Source organism: Elephantulus edwardii, unplaced genomic scaffold (assembly GCF_000299155.1).
Source record: "Elephantulus edwardii isolate Elephantulus edwardi_28Jun2011 unplaced genomic scaffold, EleEdw1.0 scaffold00019, whole genome shotgun sequence".
NCBI classification, from domain to species: domain Eukaryota; kingdom Metazoa; phylum Chordata; class Mammalia; order Macroscelidea; family Macroscelididae; genus Elephantulus; species Elephantulus edwardii.
Genome location: NW_006399769.1, coordinates 1,797,694 through 1,824,686, shown reverse-complemented (window position 1 = coordinate 1,824,686; position 26,993 = coordinate 1,797,694). Strand labels below are relative to the sequence as shown.

The 26,993-nt window shown below is 39.4% G+C and overlaps 1 protein-coding gene across 1 annotated transcript in view; it reads right to left on the bottom strand.

Annotated features, from left to right (window-relative positions):
• Positions 1-12,211: 12,211 nt before the first annotated feature.
• SNRNP27 (small nuclear ribonucleoprotein 27kDa (U4/U6.U5)) overlaps positions 12,212-26,993 on the bottom strand; it is a 19,950-nt gene continuing 5,168 nt past the window's right edge. Inside the window, exons 4-6 of the mRNA XM_006882297.1 lie at positions 26,876-26,955; positions 19,015-19,079; positions 12,212-12,266 (exon numbers count right to left, since the gene is read on the bottom strand). Of these exons, the coding sequence (XP_006882359.1) occupies positions 12,212-12,266; positions 19,015-19,079; positions 26,876-26,955 (200 nt within the window). The remainder of the gene's footprint in view (positions 12,267-19,014; positions 19,080-26,875; positions 26,956-26,993) is intronic.

The following is a 26,993-nucleotide window of genomic DNA, read 5'->3' as shown; positions in this document are numbered from 1 at the left end:
TCTTTTATCATTCAAGATCTTGCCCATAGAATCCTTTAGTATTGCAAGTTGAGGCCTGAATTTGTTCTTCAGTTGTTTTATCTAGAGAACTACTGAATGTGTTCTTCTCATTTTCTAACTCCAGTGTTTTGCACATTTCATTAAAATACTTTGCGCTGTCTTCTCAAACTGCCCTTAAAAAAAAAATCTTCATTTCAGTCTTCTTACTTCTGCATTTCTTCCCTTCATTTTGGCCTCTCTACTTTCTAGTCCAACTTTCAGTGGACCCTTTGACATTCATTTTGATCTTTTTTTTTTCTCCCCTGTCTTTGTAAATCTCCTTTTGCATTCTTTATGGATGTTATCCTTGATGTTTCTCATCTGGTCTCCATTCATCAATGTTTTATTCATCAAATCTATTCTTTAGATTTTTTTAAATTCCGATGGGAGAGACTCAAGATCATAATTGGTTTTTGTGGACCTGTTTTTATTTTCTCCAGTTTCAGTTTGGACTTACACATGAATAATTGATGATCTGTTTCACAGTCAGCCCCTCACCTTGTTTGGACTGCTGACATCGAGCTTCTCCATCAGGTGAGATCCATGTGTATGTTTTCTTTTTCTTTTTCTTTTTTTTAAATTTTGCAATGTATAAATCATTGACTGTACAAAATTTAGTCATTCAAGCTCTAGCCTTATTTCTGTAATCAAGCCCATGTTTTCCAGTTCCTTTTCCCCCCCAACTTCTTGCTCCATCAACAGTTGTTATTAATGAGTCTTGATTGCCTATTTTATCAATGGTAGATTGCAAAAATTGGTAGAAGTCTTCAATTTCTTCATCTTTGGCTCTTGGGGTTGGTGCATATATTTGAATAGTTGGATTAACAGGTCTTCCTTATATGTGTATGGAGAGTGTTCTATCACTCACAGAACAATACTTCAGGATAGATCTTGAAGTGTGCTTCTTACTATGAATGCAATACCATTCAGTACATCTTCTTTACTTTTTTTACATAGAGATTTTTTTTTTTAAATTATATTTGGTTTGCTTTCAGTACGTCTTTGTATTTCTTTTTCTCCCTTACTCTCAACTTCGGATCTTACTTTAAGCCCGATTCTATTATTACCACTCTTTCCTCTGAGTCCCTGGATATTAGAAATAGTTAAGGATTAATTGTAGTTGTTGTGTACCATCTGCTTTCAGTACGTCTTTGTATTTCTTTTTCTCCCTTACTCTCAACTTCGGATCTTACTTTAAGCCCGATTCTATTATTACCACTCTTTCCTCTGAGTCCCTGGATATTAGAAATAGTTAAGGATTAATTGTAGTTGTTGTGTACCATCGAGTCAGAAATGACCCATAGCTGACCCTCAGGGTGGGTTTTCAGAGGCAATTAATCACAAGGGAAGAGATTGCCCATCCTTCTGCAGAGCGGCTGATAGCCTTGAACCATGCCTTCAGGATTGCAGGTTCTTGCCGCTAGTCCTCCAGAAAATGTGGCACGTTAAACCCACCCTAGAAATGCTTTAGAAGACAGACTTGGTGAGCTGCCTCTAAGAGGTCACAGCCTGTGAGACAATGTGAAGCACTTCTACTCTGCCACACCGGGCTGAAATAAATTTGAGGCAATGAATCAAAGGCAACTCAAAATAACAATCACCTTTTCCCTTGAATCACCTTGACTGAAAATGACACTGGGGTGGGGAAAGGGGGAAGAGGTTGCTATCTAAAGTCAAAGACTGAAAATTAAAATCTAAGCACCAATAGGTTTAACAAAACTATGAAGTTTTGTAAAAGTCAGATAATGATCCTTTACCTACCATTACCATTGTCACCTAGGAATCAGTCTCTTGAAGAACTTCAAAGGGTATTTGGTGCCATCTACTGGACAAAAAGAAATATAAAACAAAGATAAGGGGTTCCCTCTCTCCTGATGTGAATATAACAAAACAGGTTTGACCTGAAGAGGATAAAACCAGGTTGCTCCTTGGAGGCAAGGATTCTGAGGCTTCATCCGACATACTTTGGACATGTTTCAAGGAGGGACCAGTCCTTGGAGAGGGACATCATGCTTGGGAGGGTGGAGGGACAGCACAGGAGAGGAAGACCCTGGATGAGATAGATTGATTCAGTGACTGGGGTAATGATGTGTGAATTGTATGGTAAATTAGACTGTGAGATTGGCACAGGACAGAGCAAGGTTTAGGGCTGTGGTACGCAGGCTACTCGACGGCACATAACAAAAACAACGTGGATATGTACAATGAATACATACAATAAAATGAGTAGATACAGTAAACAATTAATTTTCAAAATCTAAAAGTATAAGTTTTAGGGGAAAAAAATGGAAAACTCTAAAACGAAAACATTAAATTCTCAGAATCTCCAACATTGGAGAAATAACACAAGCATGGACGGGCACACCCCAAAATAGAAACCCAAAGTTAGGAATTTGAGAACATTTGAATCTGAATTTTATAACTAATATTTTAATTAAAATCTGTATTTGCAAAAAGTAAAGAAACATGTTGCTTTGGTAAAATTTGTAGTCAAGTACCTCTCTGAAATTCTGAAGAGCAAGGATTAAAGAATGCATGATTCAAGCCATAGTCTTTCCAATCACCTGCTGTGCATCTGAGAGCTGGACTATGAATAAGGATGACAGGAGAATTGATGCCCTTCTCTGGTGTTGAAGAAGAGTGTTGAATATTCCATGGCCTGTCAAGAAAACAAACAAATATGTCTTGGAGAAGATGCAGCCAGAGTGCTCCTTAGAAGAAAATGGAAACTGGGTCTCACATAATTTGAGTATGTTGTTGAGAGAGGGTCTCAGAAAAGTGGAGGGTCAATGAAGGAAAGGAATACCATCACCTGCATGGATTGACACAGTGACTGTCACTTTGGGCTCAATATGCCAGAGATGAGGAGGAGGATGGCAAAGGATAGGGTCGCCATGAGTCACAGTCACCTAATAACACAATAGAGCAGCAGTAGGGTTGGTGGTGGGATTAGTAGAAGTAGATGCGGAAGCATGGGGGACATGTCTGACCTCGTGGGAATTGGATTTTATTGTGGATAATCTGATGGAGACAGTCAGATACAGCTGTCCCCACACTGCCCTCATTCTTTTTACACTGATGATCAAAGACTTTAGTCTTTATATTAATAACATCTCTTTGTTGTTGTGTATCATGGGTACCGACCCCTAGCTGACCCACCAGCGGGTTCTCAGAGGCAGTAAATTCCACAGGAGGAGGTTGTTCATCCTTCCTCGTGCAGCAGCTGGTGGACTGAAACTCGATGCTTTGGGATTACCACCCAGCTTCTTACACTAGAGCTCCCTCCTGTGGGAATAGCAGAACTCTCTCTTACAGGAATTGTTAAGTGCTGTTGAGTCAAGCATGACTCATTGCGACCCTATGAACAAAAGATCTGAACCCTGTTCTATAACCATCGTTGTTTTTCTATGTTCATATGGAGTTTCCCGACATATGTTTGTTAGGAAATGGATGCCACTCCTGCTTCCAAGCTTGTCTCAATTTGGGAGCTCCAGCAAACACTATCCACCATGGGTAACCATTATGGCATTTGACACACCAGTGGCACAGCGTTTAGCATCACAGCAACTCTGTTACCCCAGTACAGCAAATTGACAGACCAGGAATAGAAGTCAAAAAATCAGATGAGCCCTAACTATGAAGATGGTGCCAAAAGCAAAGAAGGAAGCTCCTGCCCCTCCCAAAGTTGAAGCCAAAGCAAAAGTTGTTAAAGGCCAAGAAGGCAGTCCTGAAGGGCATCAACTGTCACCTTCCGGCAGCCTAAGATGCTGAAACTCTGAAGGCAGCCCAAATACCACCCATAGAGCGCCCCCAGGAGAAACAAGCTTGACCACAAGCCATCAAGTTTCCCCTGACCACTGAGTCAGCCATGAAGAAGATAGAACACTCTTGTGTTCTCTGTGGATGTCAGGGCCAACAAGCACCCACTCAAACAAGCTGTAATGAAGTTCTATGACACTGATGTGGGCACGTTCACATGGTTAGGCCTGATGGAGAGAAGAAGGCCTCTGCTCAACTTGCTCCTGACTATGATGCTTTGGATGTTGCCAACATCTAAACTGAGTCCAGCTGGCTAATTGTAAATAACAATTTTTCACATACACATACACACGACAACAAATGATACATTTCATTGAAAATCTCTGTTACCAAACATCTCCTTTAAAGTGTTAAAAAAACAAAAACAAAAATGCCACTTTGGAGACCAAGGTATGCATGACCAAAACCAGGGTCTTTTCCGTAGTTTTATATGCATGGGAAAATTTGACACTGAAAACTGAGAACATTTATGTGCCTTTGAATTATGACATTAGCAAAGACTATGAAATAAACTTTGTATTGTAAGAAGAAAAAACAGAAAAGTTCAGCCAGAGCACTCTGTAGCAGAACATTTTTTCGACATGTTATCAGGAAGAACAAAACTCTGCTAATGAAATGTGCTTGCTCATATGCGATCTCTTGAAATGGTTGAATGTTGACTAATACTTTTGGTTACATTGACTCTGTATATATTCCGTCCATCTTCTTTGGATGCGTCAGTATTTTTTTCTTTCCCTATGGAATTTTTTAAGTCTACTCCCACCGTCCACTGCGTCTGCACACGGCACCTTGGCCAGTCCCAAAGTTCAGAGTTGGCGGGGGGTCACAAGCCGAGTTGGGTCAGAGCTGGAGGGGGGGGGGTCGCGAGGGGGGGGGGGGGGGGTCGCGAGCCAGGTCGGGGGGAGCAATGCGATACCTGAAGATGGGGGTCGTGGCTATGGAATTTTTTAATACTACAACTTGACGCTTGAATTTTTTTTTCTAGCTCTTTCCACCTGAGAAGTGCTGTTTATTCTTCTCTTTTGGTTTTCCAACTCCAGTTATAATAATTACTTGGTGTCACTGTTATCTATTACTACTATAACAAACACCATAAGTGAATGGCTTTAATAAATTTATTTTTTCAGTTTAGGAAGTTCAGAGTCCAAGCTCAGGGTGCCAGTTCTAGAGGTAGTCAGCTCTAGCTAGCTGTCAGCTCACAGTTAAAGAACAAAGTCCTGGTCTCCTTTCAGAATCTTTGAGCCCAGTGTTCGTTGGAGATCTCTATGTCTTGGCATCAATATTCCCCTGTAATTAGGTCTTTCCAGCACAAGGAACTCCAAAATTCAAAGGATGTGCTCCTTGTGCTTATTTATGGTCTTTCCTTTCTCCCGTCCTTGATTTTGAATAATTTTTATTGTGATTTGGCTGAAAGTTTACAAAGTGAATTTTCCATTAATTTATATCTGACTCATCTAATGACATTAGTTGAAATCTTTTCAGTGTGACATTTTTCTCACTCCAAAACCCCTTTTCCATTTATCCATCTTTCTAGCCCCTTCCGAGTTTTGTTTTTGAGCAAATGCTGCCCTCTTGTTCTCATGGTTGTTTTGAGCAGTACAAAGGAAGCAGTATTGTTTGGCTAGGGAGTTCTGGTGGCTTAGTGGGCAAAGAGTGGCACTGCCTACCTCAGCAGGCAGGCGGATTGGATACATCAGCTGCTCTGCAGGAGAAAGTCGGGTATTCTCTTTCTATGCCATTTACGCTCTGAAAACTCACTGGTGGGTCAAGTATGAGTCGGTTCCAACTCAATGGCATGACCATCACCCTATTTGAAAGGTGACTTCCTAGAAGTAGGTTCAGTTTCAAGTTTGAGGGGGTCTTATTGGGCATTCCATCAGCCTCTATTAGACCAAGAAGTCTGGTTGTTTTTAAACTTTTCATTTCATTGTACATTTTTCTTTCACTCTATTCAGAACCTTCTATTGTGACCCCAATCTGAGCAGTAAATAGTGAGAAGCTGGTAGCATTGAGTTATTTTGGTTGTCAAAACATGGTCTACCAATCCCACACAATCTCTGTCATTTTATGATTTATATGTTTTGTTCAGCATAATGTCTTTCAGGTTCATCAATTTTATGATATTTGTGCAGATTCAGTTAATTTTTAACTAACAATTGCTTGTATTTATTCCTTGTGTATGGGTATCATAGTCCATTTATCTATTTATCCTTTCATAGGAATTAAGATTACTTGCATCTTTTTTTACCCAATTCTGAGTAATGCTTCCGTAAACACCAGTGTGCATATATCTGTTCATTTAATGGCCCTTATTTCTCTAGGCTGTAAGTATATATACATCTAGTAGCAGGACAGGGATCTTTGGTGGTCTAGAGGTAAGAAGCTGCATGTCAACCCCAAAGGCAAGGGCATCTTGTTCTGTTACCTGTGTGTGCAAAGTTCAGATCCACTATTCCTAGAGTCACTGGGTCACAGTGAATTCAACAGCACATTACACACCTACTTTCCATTGTATGTATGTTACGTGCCCAAGTTTGTTTATCCCGTTGGTGTGTTGATGAGTGTTTGTTGTTTGCCCTTTTGGCTATTGTGAACAGTACTACAATGATCATTGGTGTACAAATTTGGTATTTTCTTCCTTTCTTGTCTTTTTAATAGCATTTTACTTTATGTTTGATGTTCTCCCATAACTCTTCTGGTCTCTGGCCACTGATGTCCAATGTATCAAATCTGTTCTTGAGATAGTCTTTAAACTCAAGTCTGACATACTGGGGGTTTTGTGGACTTTTTTCAGTTTCAACTTGAACACTCATTTGAGCAACTGATAATCTGTTGACACAGTTGATCCTTCTCGCCTACCTCAGACTAGTATTGTTGTTATGTGCCGTCGAGTCACCTGCGACTCATAGCGACCCTATGTACAACAGCCCTAAACTCCGCCCTGTCCTGTGCCAATCGCACCGTCTCCGACACTCCCATCCCAATTACCCCAGTCACTGAATCAATCCACCTCATAGAGCCTTCCTCTCCTGCACCGTCCCTCCACCCTCCCGAGCATGATGTCCCTCTCTAAGGACCGGTCTCTCCTCACAACATGTCCAAAGTATGTTAGACGGAGCCTCAGAATCCTTGCCTCCAAGGAGCCACCCGGTTTAACCCTTTCTAGGACAAATCTGTTTGTTTTCCTAGCAGTCCATGGTATTCTCAGTACTCTTCTCCAGCACCACAGCTCAAAGGCATCAATTCTCCTTCTATCCTCCCTGGTCATTGTCCAACTCTCTGATGCATAACAAGTGATTGCGAAGACCATGGCCTGTATCAGATGCACCTTAGTCTCCAGAGACACACCATTGCTCTTCAGTACTTTGGAGAGGTCCCTAACAGCAGACTTTCCCATGGCAATGTGCCTTTTAATTTCCTGGCTGCTGGTGCCAAGACTGTTGACTATGGAGCCAAGCAAACTAAAGCTGTGTACAATCTCAATCTCTTCACCATTCATCCTGATGCTGCCAATTGGTCCAGTGGTGAGAATCTTTGTCTTCTTGACATTGAGCCTCAATCCATATTGGAGGATGCAGTCCTTGACGCTCTGCAGCAGGTGCTTTAGGTCCTCTTCAGTTTCAGCAAGCAGAGTTGTGTCATCCGCATAACGCAGATTGTTGATAAATTGTCCACCAATCTTGACCCCACATTTCTCCTCATAGAGCCCAGCCTCCCGGATAATCTGTTCTGCATATAGGTTGAAAAGGTATGGCGATAGGATGCATCCCTGGCATACGCCCTTCCCAATTTTGAACCATGCAGTGTTCCCTTGCTCTGTTCTGATGACTGCCTCCTTGTCCAAGTATAAGTTTCGCATTAGAACGATCAAGTGTTCTGGTATTCCCATTCTTCTCATTGTCAACCATAGTTTGTTATGATCTACACAGTCAAATGCCTTTGATAGTCAATGAAACAGAGAAACATTCCTCTGGTATTCCCTGCGTTCAGCCAAGATCCATCTAACATCAGCTACAATATCTCTAGTACGAGGACCCCTTCTAAACCCAGCCTGGACTTCTGGTAGCTCTCTGTTGATGTTCCAGTCGTTTTTGGATAATCTTCAGTAAAATCTAAGCTGACTAGTATTAGGCTTCTCCATTATCCCTTTAAGATGTAGTTTGATACCCGTTTATTCTATCCAGTGAAGTCCATGTGTATAGTCGCGATTTATGTTGCTGGGGGAAAAGCTATTTCCAATTGGTAAGTAGCTCTTCTTATGTTTTTTCCCCCTGTGATTTCTGGCATCATTTCTCCTATCAAGGTCTTATTTTCCAGCTACTGATCTTATTTCCAACTTTTATATTTAGTCACCAGTAACTGTCAATCTCTTATTTATTTCAGGCTATATATGTAAATTTAAGTTAACCAATCCAGAAAACTGTGTTGTTTTTTTCCTTTCCAATTGTTACTTGTTAGCACATGTATGCACAAGAATCTGGAGTGGCACACAACTACAAAGTATTTACAATCAAGCTAAGATTAGGATTGTGTGTGGGTGCTAGTAAAATAGGACTTAATTGTAGCTGCCTTTAAATTTTACCCCTAGTCATTCCCCATGGTTATAAGACACAATTCTGTCTGCTCTTGTGCCATTGCCATGACTGGTTTTGGACTGGACCATGGTGATTCACAGGCTTTTCATTTGCTGCTTTTCAGAAAGTGACTGTCAAGTCTTGCTTCCTAGTTTGTTTTAGTCTGGCTCTAGAAGGCATTCAGGCTTGTAGACCAAGGACTAGGTTATATTTTGAATGACAGATGATCACTGGAACCAGGATCAGTGGGACTGGATGTACACTTCATTCCTGCTGCTGAGAGGAAAAGAAACTGAAGGCAGTAAGAATAGGAAGGAAATCTATTAGAATACAACTAAAATGAGGCAAGAGATGGTGGCTTAGAGTGGCAGTGGGATAGGTTAGCCAAGTAGGTGGTGTGGTGTTGTACACATCAAGTTGAAACCAACACTTAGCTGACTCTCCAGCAGATTTTCAGAGGAATTTTTTATTGAATCTGAAGTAAAACATAAGAGAAGTCAAGGATGGCATAGGATTTTGTCCTGAATAAAGGAGTGAACAGCTGGGTTTCAGAGACAATCAGGCCAGGAAATGCAGTCAATTAATCTTAGACACAGTGACTACAAGAAGAGGCGTTACGTACAGCAAACACTGTGAAGATGGCAAAGGTTCAGCCAAGCTTTCAGTCTGCTGTACACATTGTCACCAAGAATCGGAGTGACTTGGATGACACCTAACCACAATTTTTCTAGTATGTATTTTTGTGGTTTGCTGCTGTCATTTATGAATCATGATAATTTTATGTCCAGTTTTCAAGGTTGTGATTAACAAGCCCATCTTCTGGGTGGGTTAGGATCACAGTATTTCAGCTATTAAAATGCTTAACTATTTGTGCCACTTACAGGCTGGTGGATATACAGGCCTGGGGCTCAGAAAATGGCCAGACTAAAGTTTTATAATTTTGAACATAATGGCAGATGATTAAAGCCTCAGGATTCTCAAGGTAGAGACAGGAAAGCCCACCCTTAATGATAGGTTTGGAACAATTTATGTTCTCTGAAAGGCAGTAGCTTGCTGGAGGAAGAAGACAAAAGATTCTCCAGATGATATGATGAACAGAAGTTCCTTCCAAAAAGGTCTAAGACTTTACTTAGGATCAGAAGAGTCTTCTTTCTGGGGAGCTCAGGTGGCCTAGTGCCAAGAAGCTGCAACTACAGTCCCAGAGGTGCACGGTTCGAATCCACCAGATGCTCTGCCGGGGAAGGAGGGGCAATCTCCTCCTGTACCAGTCAGATCTGATTTGACGGTACATGCACACAAAAATAATAAAATTTAAAAATAAATAAATAAAAAAAAAAGAATAGTCTTCTTTCTGAGACTTCAAAGATTTCTTTTTCCATTTACTTGTTAGCTCACAGATAAATTATTGACCTACCAATAATCCTCAGGATTAGGTATTCACAAAGTATGCTGCCCGGAGTCTTGACTCAAATCTTTGCTAAACACATTGATAAAATGCTACTCCAAAAACAGATTTGGGTTTGGATGTATTCTTGTATCCCAAATTTATGAAAGCAACTGGGTCTGCTTTCAATTATGCACAAATATTGTCACATTATCCTTGTTTACTGTTGTTGCTATGCCGCTGACGACTCATAGCCATCCCTAAGTACAACAGCTCTGAACCCTGCTTTGTCTTGAACCGTTATTGTCTCTGACACACCTACCCCCATTACCCCAGTCACTGTCAATTCATCTCATTTTAAGGATCTTTCTCTTCTGTGCTGTCTTTCCACCCTCCAAAGCATGACATCCCTCTCCAAGGACTGATCCCTCCTTGCAACATGCCCAAAATATGTCAGACGGAATCTCAGAATACTTGCCTCCAAGGAGCAGCCTTGTTTCACCTTCTCTAGGATGAACCTGTTTATTCTCCTGGCAGTCCATGGTCTATTTAATACACTTTTCCAGCACCACAGCTCAAAGGCATCAATTTTCTCTCATCCTAGTTATTGTCAAGGTTTCTGATGCATGGCAAGTAATTGCAAAGACCATAGCCTAGATCAGATGCACCTTATCATGAATAGTTTAAGACACAGAACTTTTTAGCAAAGGAGGGAAAGAATTCAAGCAAAGTAATCCAACTGTTTCACAATCCTGCTTGAACTTCTGATAGTTCCTTGTCTAAGTACTGTTCTAGCTGTTTTTTAATGATCTTCAGCAGTATTTTGCAGCAGTAGTTTGTGGTATTATTCGAGAGTTTCCACATTCTGTTGGATGACCTTTCTTGTGAATGCCAACAGATAAAGACCTCTTCCAATCTGTTGCCCAAATAGCTGTTCTCCAAATTTCCTGCATACACCAAGGAACACATCCAGGACTGCATCTGTTAGGTTAAACAAGTCAATTGGTAACCTATCAATTCCCAGGACCTTATTTTTTGCCAGTGCCAATTCTGTGCAGCTTCAATTTTCTCCTTTACCATTTCTTCCTGCTCATTAAGGTACTTGCTGAAATTTTCCAGTGTTTGTCACTTTTTGGTACAAGTGACTCTTTAGATCCCCTTCATCTTATTTCGATGCTTTCTGGATCATTCATCATATTGTTCATAGCATCTTTCAATATTGTGATTCTAGGCTCAAATTTGTTTTTCAGTTCTCTCAGCATAAGAAATGCAGAACAAGTTCTTCCTTTTTTATTCTCCTATTCCAGCTCTTTGCACATTCCATTACAATGTTTTGCTTTGTGTTCTCAAGCTGCCCTTTGAAATCTTCTATTCAGCTCTTTTACTTTGGTGTGTCGTCCCCCCCCTTTTTTTTTTGGCTTCTTGAGCTACACTGCAATTTTCAGAGTCTCTTTTGACATCTATTTTGTTTTATTCTTTCTCCATTATCTTTGTAATGACCTTTTGCTCTCTTCATAGATGATAGCCTTGATGTCACCCAACAACTCATTTGCTCTTCGATCACTGGTGTTCAATTCTTCAAACCTATTCTTAAAACAATTCTGGAATTCAGGTGGAACAGACTCAAGATTATATTTTGATTCTTGTGGACTTGTTTTAATTTTCTTTAGCCTCAATTTGAACTTGCACAAGTAACTGATGGTCTGTCAGTCTACCCCTGGCGTAGTTTTGAATACTGATATTGAGCTTCTCCAGGATGATTTGGGGGACTTTTAAGGTTTTCTTTTTCTTTTTTCTAAAGTTTTAGGTTATGCATTTTTTAAAAAGTAAATAGTAGGCATGTACTGCTTTTTAACTGTGGAAAACAATGACATTAGGGGAATAGCAAATAACCACAGAAGATAAAAAAATCCAGTTATATTTCTTTTTCATTCTTCAATTCTTAAACTACTAAAAATGAATATTTAAATATATATAAAAGAAAATATTTAGAGATTTTATTATGTAGTATTAAGAATATATATATCAAGTACAAAAGTGTAGAAATATTGCTTTATTGGCATTAACTTACATCCAAATTATTTTATGCTTAAAAAAAACCTTAACAAGCACTCAAGAAGAAAACACATAGTTTCCATATGAATAAGGGCAAACAAAATGGGGCTGATGATTGCCCCAAATGATATTTCCTAAGGGGAAAAAAAAAGTAATATTTAACCTTTCGTCTTTTGAGGCAAGGTAAATTAACTACACAATTTATAAATAAGATATTCTTACATTATAAGGAGCAAGAACAAAGATCCTGTTTTTGATGCATATCAAATAAAAAATACAAAATCCACTCTTTTGACCAAGAAGAGGGTGGGAAAGAAATGATTCTTCAATACTTCAATTCTCATGCAATGAAGTCCAAGGGTCTGTTGAATCCACCTTTTCTATTCATGTACTGCCTATAATGAGAAAAGGAAATATACATTTTTTTAAACATTTAGACAACAAAAAGATAAACCACCCATTTTTTTTTAAATGGGCAAAGGACTAGAATAAATATTATATCAAAGAGTATACTCCAATAATCACAACACCTGAAAAGAGAGGCCCATTATCACTAGCCATTAGGGAGATTTAAGTCAAAACCAGAATGAGATTATTTTCCATCCATATTAGAATGGCAATGATAGGGAGGGGGGAATCCAAAACACAAGTGTTGGTGAAGTCATAGAGAAACTAGAATCATCATCCACTGCTGGTGGAAATGTGGTGGATCAGGTACTATGGAACAGTTTGGTGATTCCTCAGTAAATCAAGCAGAGAATTACTAAACAACACTGCAATCCCAATACTAGGTACATAACAGAAAAAGTGAAAGCAAAAATGAAAAAAGAAGTCTGCTCACTTCAGCAATTTTCACAACTGACAAATCGTGGAAATAATAGAAATGTACATCCACAAACATAAACAAAATACGATAAATACACATAATGGAATATTGTGTAGCCACAACTCTGACACTTGTCATACATAGATAAACCATGGTACATACTGAGGAACTAGTCAGTTGCCAAAGACCAAATAGTGCATGAACTCATGCATGGAAAATAAACAAATATACATAACCAAAGATTACTGATGGTTCCTAGGTGTGGAGAGGAGGGATAAAGCAGAAGAGCTTTCTTTAAGGGGATGAATATTAGGTATGTTGATGGGGGCAAACATTTAAGAGGGGCACTATGATGATAGTGGCACAACATGAAAAATGTAAGCAATGTTAAAAACTCAAACTCAATGCAGTTGTACTGGTTCTGACTCAAAGCAAGCCTTCATTTCTGAGGCTGTAATCTCAATAAACTGCCCATCTTTCTCTGAGGAAGTTGCTAATGGATTGGAATCACCAGACTCACACACCCTTTGGGTTGTAGCACAACTCTCTACAGACTATATCACCAGAACTCTCATATGATAAACAATGTCAATGAACTGTAAATGTGAAAGGTGTGTTGGTAATATTTTGTTGTGTATTTCCTGACCTTCTCTTATATGAGCAGAATCATACTTTGTTGTTAGTCAAAGATTAAACTGAACCTATCATAGGACTAATACTCTACATGAACCATGAGACTGAAGAACCAGATGGGGCCTGGCTACAACTGCTAATCAGGGACACAAGATGGTCCCAAAGAGAATGAGAGAAAAACACAGCATGAAATCCCTTTAAAAAAAAAAAGCCAAATTTATTGGATGAGACTAGAGGAGCCCCCAAATGATTTCCAAGACCATTGAAGTATTTCAGCTAACAAATGTTGCCCTGGATGTGCTCACCAAGTTGTGCCAAGAAATCTGGAGAACAACCACTTGGCCAAATGACTGGAAGAGATCTATATTTGTTCCCATTCCAAAGAAAGGTGACCTAACTGAGTGTGGAAACTACAGAAAAGTGTCATTGATTTCACATGCAAGCAAGATTTTACTGAAGATTATCCAAAAATGATTAGAACAGCACATCAGCAGAGAACTGCCAGAAGTCCAGGCTGGGTTTAGACGGGGTCGTGGTACTAGGGATATTGTTGCTGATGTTAGATGGATCTTGGCTGAAAGCAGAGAATACCAGAAGAATGTCTATCTGTGTTTCATTGATTATGCAAAAGCATTTGACTGTGTGGATCATAACAAACTGTGGCTGACTCTGAGAAGAATGGGAATCCCAGAACATTTAATTGTGCTAATATGAAACCTATACTTGGACCAAGAGGCAGTAGTCAGAACAGAGCAGGGTAACACTGCATAGTTCAAAATTGGGAAGGGTGTACGCCAGGGATGCATCCTGTCTCCACACCTTTTCAACATGTATGCAGAGCAGATTATCCGAGAGGCTGGGCTCTATGAGGAGAATTGTGGCATCAGGATTGGTGGAAGATCTATTAACAATCTCTGTTATGTAGATGACACAACCCTGATTGCTCAAACTGAGGAGGACCTCATGCACTTGCTGCGAAGGGTCAAGGACTGCAGCCTTCAGTATGGACTGAGGCTCAATGTCAAGAAGACAAAGATTCTCACCACTGGACCAATTGGCAGCGTCAGGATGGATGGCGAAGAGATTGAGAGTGTTCACAGCTTCAGTTTTCTCAGCTCCACAGTCAACACTCTTGGCACCAGCAGTCAGGAAATCAAAAAGCGTATGGCGATGGGAAAGTCTGCTGTTAGGGACCTCTGTAAAGTACTCAGGAGCAACGGTGTCTCTCTGGAGACTAAGGTGCGCCTGATACAGGCCATGGTCTTTGCAATCGCTTGTTATGCATCAGAGAGTTGGACAATGACTAGGGAGGACAGAAGGAGAGTGGATGCTTTTGAGCTGTAGTGCTGGAGAAGAGTACTGAATGTACCATGGACTGCCAGGAAAACAAACAGATTCATCTTGGAGAGGATTAAACCAAGCAACTCCTTGGAGGCAAGGATTCTGGGGCTTTGTCTGACATACTGTGGACATGTTGCCAGGAGGGACGGGTCCTTGGAGAGGGACATCATGCTTGAGAGGGTGGAGGGACAGCGCAGGAGGGGAAGACCCTCTATGAGATGGATTGATTCGGTGACTGGGGTAATTGGGATGGGTGTGTCAGAGGCAGTGTGGTTGGTGCAGGATAGAGCAGGGTTTAGGGCTTTTGTGCATAGGGTCGCTATGAGTCGCAAACGACTCGACGGCACATAACAACAACAACATGAAACTGAAATCTTCCATGAAAGTCACCATTTAGCCAAATAACACACTCAATCCTTAAGTCAGCACTGAATGATCCATCAGTAGGTTTTCAGAGACTATAAATTGCAGAACAGGAGACTCAACTTTCTCCCTCAGAGCTACTGGTGGACGTAAATCAAATGCCTCTGGGCTGGCAGCATAAACTCTTTATCCACTAAGCCACCAGAGCGCTCCAAAATAGCAGACTAATTCACTATTAAAATAGGATCATCTGTGGGTACTGTGACCCTTTAAAAAAATAATCTACATGAGGACCAAATAGTTACATTTTACAAAAAATGAGAAGGTATAAGAAGGTAGTGAAACTAGATTAATGGAAATGGAACAATCAGAATAGAAATGAGAACCTAGCACATAGTGAAAAACGTAGCCAATGCTACTCTGTGTGTGTGTGTGTCTATCTATATGCATATGTGTGTATCCAGATATGTATATATATATATATGTATGTTGTTGTTGCTAGGTGGTGTCAAGCTGACGACCATTCATAGCAACCCTATGAACCACAGACCTAAAGTATGCCCTCTCCTGGGCATCCTCGTCCCCTCTGATATGCCTGAGCCCACCGTTACAATCACTAATCCATCCTTAAGGGTCCGGACCTTTCCCAACGTGGTATCTCTCTTCAAAGACAGGTTCCTCCTGAAAATGTGCCTAAACTAAGTGAGACAAAAATCTCAGCACCCTTGCCTCTAAGGAGTATATTGGTTGCACTTCCTCCAAAACAAATTTGTTCTTCTCAGTGTTCTTCAAAACCACAAGTCCAAGAACAATACATATAGAAATAATTAAATGGAAACAATTTGCTGCTCCACCTTTCACTAAAAATTATATGCATATACATATGTGTGTATATGTGTGTGTGTATGTATATAAAATCCTATCCCTGTGCTAGCGAAGAATACTGACTACCACGGGTGCCAACAGAACAAATAAATCTGTCCTGGCCGAAGTACAGCCAGAATGATTCCTGGAGATAATAATCAATACCCATGATAGCAATAGTCAAGAAATCAAAACATGTGTTGCACTGGAAAATGGTTTGTCAAGGACTTCACCAAAGGGCTAAAGAGGAAGGATACTAGTTTTAAGACTAAAGTGTGCCTGATCCAAGCCTTTGTATTTTCAATTGCTTCCTGAGCATTTGAAGTTTGGACAGATGAGTAAGGATGAAAGAACCAATGTCTTTGAGTTGTGGTGTTGGTGAAAACTGACACTGACTGTAACAACAGGCTGAGCATGTCAGAAGTTGTGAGAGTGTAGCAGGATAGGTAGGGCAAGGTTTCCATCTGTTGTTCATAATGTTACTATGAGTCATGATAACTCCACAGCACAGAAGAGCAACAGCATACAGGAGATGGACCTGGATTCAACCACCAGCATATCTGTCAGTAAAGACTCACATTGGTGGAGCTTCCACACTATAGACCAAGGAGAAAGGCCTGACAACGTACTTCTGAAAATCAACCAATACAAACTGATCTTCATGTACAGCTCATAAGACAACCAAGGACAACAAAAACAGAAACAGACAGGGACAGATACATTCCAGAATTACACCCTGAATCCAGACTTCCAACTTCAAGAATATGAAAAATAAGTTTCTATTCTTTAAAAAAAGCCACCAAAATAGAAGATTGTGGAGCTGTAGTTCTACTTTGTATCCACAGGGTCACCAAAAGGATGAGTCATCACAACGGCACCAATAACACACCTGGTTAATGTAAGTAAAGGGTTCTTTTGTTTACAAAGTAATCCAAAGCCTCTCACATTTCTTTAAAATTCAAAAATATAAATTGTAATATGGAAGTATTCTGTCAAAACTATTTGGAATGTCCAGCTCCTCCATGCACTGAACCCCTAGAATGTGATTTCTGTTACTTTGTATTTCTCTGTGGGCTCCCCTATCCCATTTTGTTTTGCCTTTGGTAGACCTTCAAATTTGGATGTTTGGAGGAGTGAGCATTGTCATTTAGCTCCTGAGGAAAATTCCTTTTAAAAAAAGTTTTTATTTCGAGATTAAGATTTGGTGCTTAAAAAAGTGTCAAGGGAGAAAAAAAAATAAATAGCATTGCTCCCATTAATGTTACAAAAGAAAAAAAAAACACTCCTATTTGGAAGGTAAAACTATTTGGAATGTAACTGATTATCATTTGTGCACATAAAACAGATCTAACTGGCAAAGGCTTTATTTTTTTTACTTTGTATTGGTTTGTATACAAAATTCATATACATTGTGTTTTATTTGTATAGTGTTTCACATATTCCTCCATTCACACAATGTTTTCTTAAATACATTTTATAATTTTAAAAAGACTCTTCAAATTATTTGGTAAATTATACATGTATTAATTATTGAATGTTACCCATTCTGGGAAAGATCTCATGTGAAAAACAACATATACGAACTTTTTAAGTAAGCCAATATAATTTAAAAAAAAAAACAAAACAAAAACCCTAGGGGAGCTCTGGTGGCCTAGTGGCAAGGGAACTGCAACTACAATCTCAGAGGTGCACGGTTCAAATCCACCAGATGCTCTGCCGGGGAAGGAGGGACAATCTCCTCCTGTACCAGTCAGATCTGATTTGACGGTACACTCACACAAAAATAAAAAAAACAAACAAAAAACCCTGTTGAATGTTGTATGTTCTGAGGTGTATCATCTCAGCAACAACTAAACTACAAGTCAAATCAATTATTTTATAATCTATAGTCTTTTAAAAATTAAATTAGAAATCCATATATTCATTTTAGGTAGCATGAAAATCTTAATTAAAGGAAACAGGAGAGTTAGAAAACAGGTATTTATTTATCAAGCAAACTGGACTGGGCACCTTGTAAAATTATTATTTTACAAAGAACCATACATGATGATTCTAGTACTTTTATCTTACAGGATTCTTAAATCACATTATTTATCTCTGTCATTCTCACTGTCATCAAGTCAGAACTGACCACCCCACCCCCACTACATTTTCTGAGGCTGTAAATTGCACAGGAGACAGCCCATCTTTCTAGCCCACCAGGAGAAAGTGCTGATGGACCAGAAAGATGTGGCCCTTGGGAGTTAGCAGCACAACTCTTTAGGGACCACCTCATATTATCTATATTCTAACTGGAATACTGATCTATCACGTGTTCACATTTCAATTTATTAGGAAATGAGTGGGTTTTAAAGTATGAATTGGTCTGTTCCAAATCCTTAGTACTAATAAAATACAAATGCACCTGGTAGTGCAGTCTGAGGGAGTTGTGCAACTAACCCAGAGACTGTCTCTGTGGTGGTTCGAATACACCAGGGGCTCCTCAGGAGAAAGATGGGAAATCTCCCATGCAATCTGTGGCCTCTAAAAACCTGCTGGAGGGTTGGCTGTGAGATGGTTCCTACTTTACAGCAAGTTGAGTGAGTGACCCACTGGGAGCTGCACTGCAAGACACAAAACTCTTTCTGTTGGTTTGCATCAACCAATGGCTCCATAGGAAGAAGATGGGCAATCTCTTTCTGTGCGGTTTACAGTCTACAAAACCCAATGGGATGATGGCATGATTTGTTGGTTTTTAAAAAGATATAAAAACACTGTATTTATAGCTGAAATCTTTACATAATAAATCTGCGTAAACGACTTAGGAAGGATCCATTTTAAACTTATAAAATCAAAGCCTAAAGCCTTGAGATTATGCTATTTTGAGGAAAGAACTACTTTACAGCCCAAAACATGTAAGTAAACTGTTTTTTTTCTCTCTAACAGCTATTAGTTCACAGGTGAACTGGAAAACAATTTTAATATGGCAGAATACAAGCAAAGAGGAGAGCCCTGCATTAAAGGAAGGGGCATGATGAAAAACTGTTACATTTCCTATAGGCGTGATCATCCTATAATACAATTCTTTCTTAAGTATGTAATTTACATTATGAAAGCAAGAATTGGGCTATGCAAACCTGTATTTCCTCTTCTGAGATACATTTATGGCATAGGCATTTACAGAGCCATCCACCTTCTTCCCCTGGAAAAGAAATAAACAACTATAAAAACAGAAAGGATATGTTAAATGACCAGAGGATCAGATCTTTGCAAATATACTATAAGATCAAATCATCTAGTGAGGGTGAAAAAAAATGCTCAAATTCTGATGATATCCCAGAATTTCCCAAGTATTAAAACTCTGCTCATATTTATGTGCGTAACAAAATGTTTCCTATTTCAATCTTTTTGAGTCTATAAATCCAAGGACAAGAACCCATCACATTGTGCCATCATCATGACTCATGCCTTGATGCAGCCACAAGCCGAGTTGGTTCCAATTTACACCAACCTCCTGTAAGGTTTCTGAGACTATAAACTGTAAAAGGAGGAAACTATCCATGTGCTTCCCAGAGCACAGCAGGTGAATCAGAACTGCTTACGTTCTGGTAGTAGTTGTTAGGTGCCATTCAGTCAGCTATGACTCAGAGTGGCTTTATGAACTAGAGATGGAAAACTTGTCCTATCCTGTGCCAGCCACACACTCTCCATTGTTGTAGTCACTGTCAATCCATCGTGTTGTGAGTTGTCCTTTTTTTCTGGAATCTTCCCAGCATGATGCTGTTTTCCAAGGCGTGGTCCCTCCTGACATGCCCAAGGTTACCTGAGATGATGTTTCACCATCCTTGACTTTAAGAAGCACTGTGGTTGCATTTCCCCCAAGACAGACTTGTTTGTTCTTCTGGCAGTCTATGATTATTCAAAAATCTCTGCCAACATCAAAATTCAAAGGCATCAATTCTTCTTCTGTAATCTTTAATCACTGCCCAACTTTCAAATGCATAGAAAGCAACTTAAAATACCATGGCTTGAATCAGGTACACCTTAATTCTTTAAATAGACATCCTTACTCTTTAGCACTTGGAGAGGTCCCTGACAAAACATCTTCCTAATGCAACATGTCTTTTAATTTCATGAATGCGGCTACCATGGATGTTGGTTGTAGACTCCAATTCTTTTCTCCAATTACCATGATACTGCCTTTTAGCCCAATGTTGAGAATTATTGTTTTCTTAATTCTGAGAAGTAATTCATACTGAGGACTGCAGTCTTCGAACTTCTGCACTAAGTGCTTCAAGTCTACACTCTAAGCAAGACTGTGTCATGTGCATAACATAGGTTGTTGATGAGATCTCCTCCAAGGCTAATGTCACATTCTTCTTCATACAGTTCAGCTTCTCAAATGATTTACTCAGTATACAAACTGAACAGATACAGAGACAGGATACAAGCCTGACTCACATCTTTCTTGATTTTAAATTGTTCTGTTCAGGCAAATGAATTTTGGTCTATGTATGGGTTTCAGACAAGCACAATTAAGTGTTATGAGATTCCCATTCTTCTCAATGTTAGCCATAATTTATTAAGACAACATTGACTGTATGATACAATGACTGTTCCAGCTACTTTTTTTTTTTTTCATTTTCTACTAGTTTATTTACAAAATTCAAATAGTTTGAAAGAACGAATTCTTTCAATTTCCTTCACACTCCCCACCCATCAAACTGTACAACCCCATGATTAATCCTCCCCTCCCCCTGCACATCCTCATCCCTCTGCTTCTAACCTCACCCACCCCTCTTGGATCTTCACACTCATTCTACATTCTATAATGTTTTTATACAGTATTTATCCTTGTCGGACTGAGTTGGTTCACTCAGCATAATGCTCTCCAGTCCCTCCCAAGTTAGGTAGTAATTTATAAAACCATTGCTCCTGCATGCTGCATAAAATTCCATTGTGTGAATGTGCCATAATTTCTCAATCCAATTGTTTGTGGTTGGACATTCAGGCTGTTTGCATGTTCTTGCAATGTCAGGTTGTTAAATTTTGTGAAAAGGAAATTTTTCTGGAGAGACTATCCTAACTTTTATTTGATTTCAACACCAAAAAGGTCATCAGCTGCTCCTCCACTTATCCTGACAAGCCTTACCTAGAATACAGACCACAACTGTTGGCTTGACTACAATCAAAGTGTGAGGGTACCACGGTGCTACCTTTTTTTTTTTAGTCAAAAAATTCTTTGAAATCAGATAAAAAGTTAGACATTACTCCCCAAAAGACTGACATTTCACAAAACTTAACTATCAACATGAGCGTTCTCAAGTCATTGCTGGAACAGTTACTTTTCATCTAAATATCATTTCTTACATAGGCCTTGAAATCTTTATTTTTAAAACAAGATTCTGAAAACAGAAAAAAAGGTGCTTATGCTACTGAAACTTAGTTACTGACCTTTATTTACGTGGTATCTACTCCCTCTGTTATGAACTCCTTTATAGGTTTTCTGAGCCATCCAAGTTGACTTTCTCTACCTACTTCCCTCCATGTTGTTTTTTATGTTTGAGTTATCTTCTCTACCCCTAAGGAATCCTTTAACTCTCTGGTTTTTATCCATCATTTAAGGCTCAATTCAAGTAATCTCACCACCGAGATGTCCTCTCTCCTCTGAGAACTAAATTTACACTGCTTTCCTTATAGAATTGTCCTCTATTTTTTTTTCACTCAGTATTACTACAGTATATACCAAAAAAAAAAAAAAGAGAGAGAAAAAGTCAAAATCCAGAAGCCCACAATATCATGGCCATCAAGTAAATTCTGAGTCACAATGACTCTGTAGGACAGAGCAGAACTGTCCCTACAGACTGGCCCTGCAAACCTTTTTAGAAGCAAACTGACTGGCTGGAGGATTTGAACCTTGACTTGTCGGTTAGCAGAACTGTTTAACCACAATGTCACTGGGACTCTTTAAAGTACATATGCATGAGGTTAGCCTGCAAGCCTCTTGGCGGTGAATATTATGGATTGTACCCTTTCCCCCTCAACCCTTACCCCAAAAATGTGTTCGAATTCCAATCCCTGTAATGGTGGATGCATTACAATTAAAAAACAGGAGATATTATGTTAATCAGATCATACTTGTGAAACAAAATCTAAATCTCCTGTGATGTCAATTCTAACTCGTGGCAACACTTAGTGGGTTTGCTGAGGCTGTAAACATTTACAGGCGGAGACTGTGCATCTTTTTCTATGGAACAGGTGGTATATTTAACTGCTAACCTTTCAATTAGTAGCCCAACACGTAACACAGGGATTCTTCTACTCAATAAATTCAAAACTCATTGTCATTGAATCAGAAACGACCCACAGCTGACTGTAAATCACACAGGAAGAGACTACCCATCTTTCTCCCTCAGATCAGTTGGGAGGATTTGAACCACTTCCCTGTGGCTGGCAGTGCAACTCTTAGGCCAGCAGAGCTCCCTATACTCAATACAGTGAAACTAAGGACTCTGAGCTGTGGTGCTAAGAAGATTACCAAATATATCAAAGACTGCTAAGAGAACAAACAGGTTCGTCCTAGAGAGGGTGAGACCAGCCTGCTCCTTGAAGGCAAGCTCCATCTGACATATTTTAGGCATGTTGCAAGGAGGGACCAGTCCTTAGAGAGGGACAGCGCAAGAAAGGAAGACCCTGGATGAGATGGATTGATTCAGTGACTGGGATAATGGGGGTAGGTGTGTCAGAGACAATGAGGTAGGCTCCAGATATAGCAGGGTTCAGAGCTGTTGTACACAGGGTCACTATGAGTTGAAAGTGATTCAATGACATGTAACAACAGCCACAAGTCTAATCATTTCTAAATTTTAAGAGATCAGTTAAGTCACAGAGACACATGTTGGGAAGAAAGAAGGCAGTGAGAGTCACAAAGAAACCAAGGAACAGAATGCCCAAGCACCAAAAAGAAAGAAGTAAAAGGAAAAAAAAAAAAGAAGAAAGAAGTAATACGGCCGAGACCCTGATTTGGGATATTAGCCTCCAGAAATGCTAAGAAAATAAACTTCAGTTCTTTAAAAGCTTCTATTTACCTGATTCACCAAACCTAATGTACCATGTCTACTTGCTTCCATTTTAGTTTCTCATACCTTAACTGCTTAGGCTAGAGCACTCAGATGTGTCCAAAATATGACTTAAATATATGAACATCAACCATGACAAATACCCCTAAAGGCGTATGTGGCACTCAATCTCCACTTCCCTCATTATTACTCCTAGGAGTGGTAGCCTAGCTGTATAAATAGTAATTAGGATAGAAAAATGCTTTATTTGAAAAGGAAAAAAAGGAACTTCAGATACATTTGGTTTTCCTTTCCTATTCCTGTTTCATTTTATTGGACAAATTACTTGTGACGTAGGATTCTGCCCTCCTGTAGAATAAATAGGACAAATGTATGGCTTCTAAAGACTTCTTTTGGGGGATAAAAAAGTAAATGAAACTATTTGCAGAGTTGAGAATTATTAGCTCTATTCTCATTTACTTGTTAACTGGCAATGGAAAATCATGCACTAATAGGATATTAAAATTATTGAAACTAGGATATTAAAACAGAAAATAAGCAAGGTGCGTCTGATACAGGCCATGGTCTTCGCAATCACCTGTTATGCATGAGAGAGTTGGACAATGACCAAGGAGGATAGAAGGAGAATTGATGCCTTTGAGCTGTGGTGCTGGAGAAGAGTATTGAGAATACCATGGACTGCTAGGAAAACAAATAGATTTGTCCTGGAGAGGGTTAAACCGGGTGGCTCCTTGGAGGCAAGGATTCTGAGGCTCCGTCTAACTTACTTTGGACATGTAGTGAGGAGAGACTGGTCCTTGGAGAGGGACATCATGCTTGGGAGGGTGGAGGGACGGCGCAGGAGAGGAAGGCCCTCTATGAGGTGGATTGATTCAGTGACTGGGGTAATTGGGATGGGAGTGTTAGAGACGGTGCGATTGGCACAGGACAGAGCGGAGTTTAGGGCTGTTGTACATGGGGTCGCTATGAGTCGCAGGCGACTCGACGGCACATAACAACAACAAATATTGGCATAGGAAAAAGTCCGATCACATATTAATAATATCCCAAGATTAACATTACTGAAAAATACAAATAAGCTGAAGACTCTGTGATAGTCATGAAGCCAACAACATTGGCAAAATTAGCAGCCTTATGTTGTTGTTGGGCGCCATCAACTACAGCTCATAGTGACCCAACAGATCTGAACCTTGTCCAATCCTGTGCTATCCACAGTCTCTAACATACTTTAGCCTACTGTTACTGTCAATGTGCCAATCCATCTTATGGAGGGTTTTCATCTTTCTCTGATCCTCCACCTTTCCTAAGGACTAGACGTCTTTGGGGAACTCTGATGGCTTAGTGCTAAGCATCTGCAGTGTCAAACCAAAGGCACCAGGTACAAATCCATCAGCTTTTCCATGGGAGAAAGATGGGCAATCTCTTCCCATGCAATTTAATGCCTCAGAAAACCTCACTGAAGGGTATGCTATGAGCTGGTTCCAGCTTGATGGCACATGACAATGACAAAGTATCTTTAGCAAGGCTGTGTCACCTGCATAATACATGTGGTTGGTGAGTTTTCCTCTGATCCTGATGTCACATTCTGCATAAATTCAAGCTTTTTTTTTTTTAAAAAAAAAATTCAAGCTTCTTAAATGACCTCTTCAATATACAGACTTAAAAGGCATGGAGAGATTCAGCCTTTATGTATATCTTTCTAAATTTTAAACCATGCAGTGTTCCCTTGCTTTGTTCAGAAAACAATCTCTTGGCACAATTAAGTATTCTCGGATTCCCATTCTTCTCAATCTTAGCCATAATTTGTTGTCATCCACACAGTAAACTGCCTCTGCAGGGTCACGAAAACTGAGATAACCTTCTGGTTTTCTCCACTTTCAGCCAAAACCACATGAGATCTCGAGAAAAGCACATGCCTGAGAACAAAGCTCAGAAGGCGAGAAAGGTTATGACAGGAAGATTAAGAGAAACAAGAATCAAGGGAAGAAAGGAAGAGAACATTGTGGGAATTGTAATCATTGTCATAAAACAAACTGTATGAATAGAAAAACAATTTGCTTTGTATTTCATTAAAGCATCAAGAAAAACAAAGTTATGTTTCAGTACTTATCTCTTAGATCTCTTTCACTATCATTTGAAAACTAAAAAAACTGGGCTTCTCAAATCCCATTAAAAAGAAACAGCACCTGAGGTCACCCTGACTCCCTAAAAACTCAGCAATATACAAGACCAGAGAGTGGATTATTCTGGACTATTTTTCTTAAATATCTCAATTTTTCTTTATTTTTAAAATGAGATTTTAATGAAAGTTTATACAGAACTTGGATTTCCATTCATTCATTGTTGCACATTTTCCTCCCTACTCCCCTCAGTTTGTTTTTTTTTTTAAAAGAAATTTCATTGTCGTACAATTCCCCACCCCCACCACAGTCCACTTCAATATGCAGTTCTTTTTCTGGACTACTGTCATAAAAATAATAACTAATCATATATTCCTTTTAAGCAGTTCTTTCCTTCATCTGTTTCAATGCAGTGTACATTATTTATACCTTCTTTTTTTAGTTCCCCCCAACCCCCATGTCAGTTCTGTTTTATAATATTTCACTCAGCATAATGTCCTCCAGGGTCACCCATTTTGTTTATTTCATGAGTTTCTTATTTTTCAGTGCTGTGTAGTATACTACAGCTTCTCAATCCATTCATTTGTTGACAGGTATGTGGGTTGTTTCCAGCTCTTAGATATTGTGAACAACGTAGCAATAAACATGAGTGTGCATGTATCTAGTTGGGTGGCAATTCTGGTTTCTGTAGGGTATATTCCCATTAGAGGGACTGCTGAGTCAAATGGTATTTCTATTTGCAACTTTCTGAGAAAGCACCATACTGCCTTCCATAGTGGTTGCACCATTTTACACTCCTACCAACAGTGAATAACGATTCCAGTTTCTCCGCAGCCTCGCCAGCATTTGTTGTTTGCTGCTCTGTTAAATTCTGCTATCATTACTAGAGTGAAATAATAACTCAGAGTTGTTTTGATTTGTATCTCTCTTAGAGCTAGGGATTTTGAACATTTCTTCATATGCTTGTTAGCTATCTGAATGTCTTCTTTGGTGAAGTGTCTGTTCCTATCCTGTGCCCATTTTGCCACTGGGCTATTTACCTTTATCTTGTTGTGGTGCTGGAGTATTCTATCAATTCTAGATACAAGTTCCTTATCAGATATGTCATTCTCAATTTTTTTTTCTCAGTCTGTGGCTTCCCTTTTTACCCTGTTGGAGAAATTTTTTGATATGCATAGGGATTTGATTCTTAGAAGGTCTCATTCATCTATTTTATCCTTTCCTGGCTGTAGGTAAGTATCTCAATTATGACTTAAAGCTCTAGAACATTTCTGAAAATACATTGTCTTTTTCCTTATTCTCGCTATCCTCCCTCCTTTTTATTCCCTCCACTTCCTACCTACCAGTTCACTAATTTTTCTTCTATGCTTTCAGAGTCTTTCACATATACTGTTAATGTATTATACCCAAATAAACTTGAATTGCTACAAAAACACTGATAGTAAAAGGATATGGAAAACCAGGAAAGTCATATGGACTCCATCTGTGAGATGGATGTCACTGTGTGACAACACAGTGGTGGCCAGTGTGTTACTGGGATACCTGAAGATATGCCATCACTACTGAGCCAAGAGATCCTTACCTAATACAGTGCTGAAATATGAACCTTCTAGATTCATAGGCATTCAAAATACATAGTGGCTAGAGCAGAGTCCAGCATACCAATCATAAAGACAGTACAAGACCAAGCAACAGGACTGTTCAATGTTTCATTCTGTTTTATGTGTGATTGCTATGAATAAGAGCAATTTGATCCTAACTAAGAATAACGTGAATTAATGTTTGTGTGTTTCACTTACTTTTGTCGAGTCAAAGGAGGCAAACCCCATTAACTTCATCATTTCTATTTCTTCCTCGGTTTTGCCCTCCAAGTCCTCCTCTGCAAGAAACAAAAGAAATAATTTGTGTTTTTTTTTT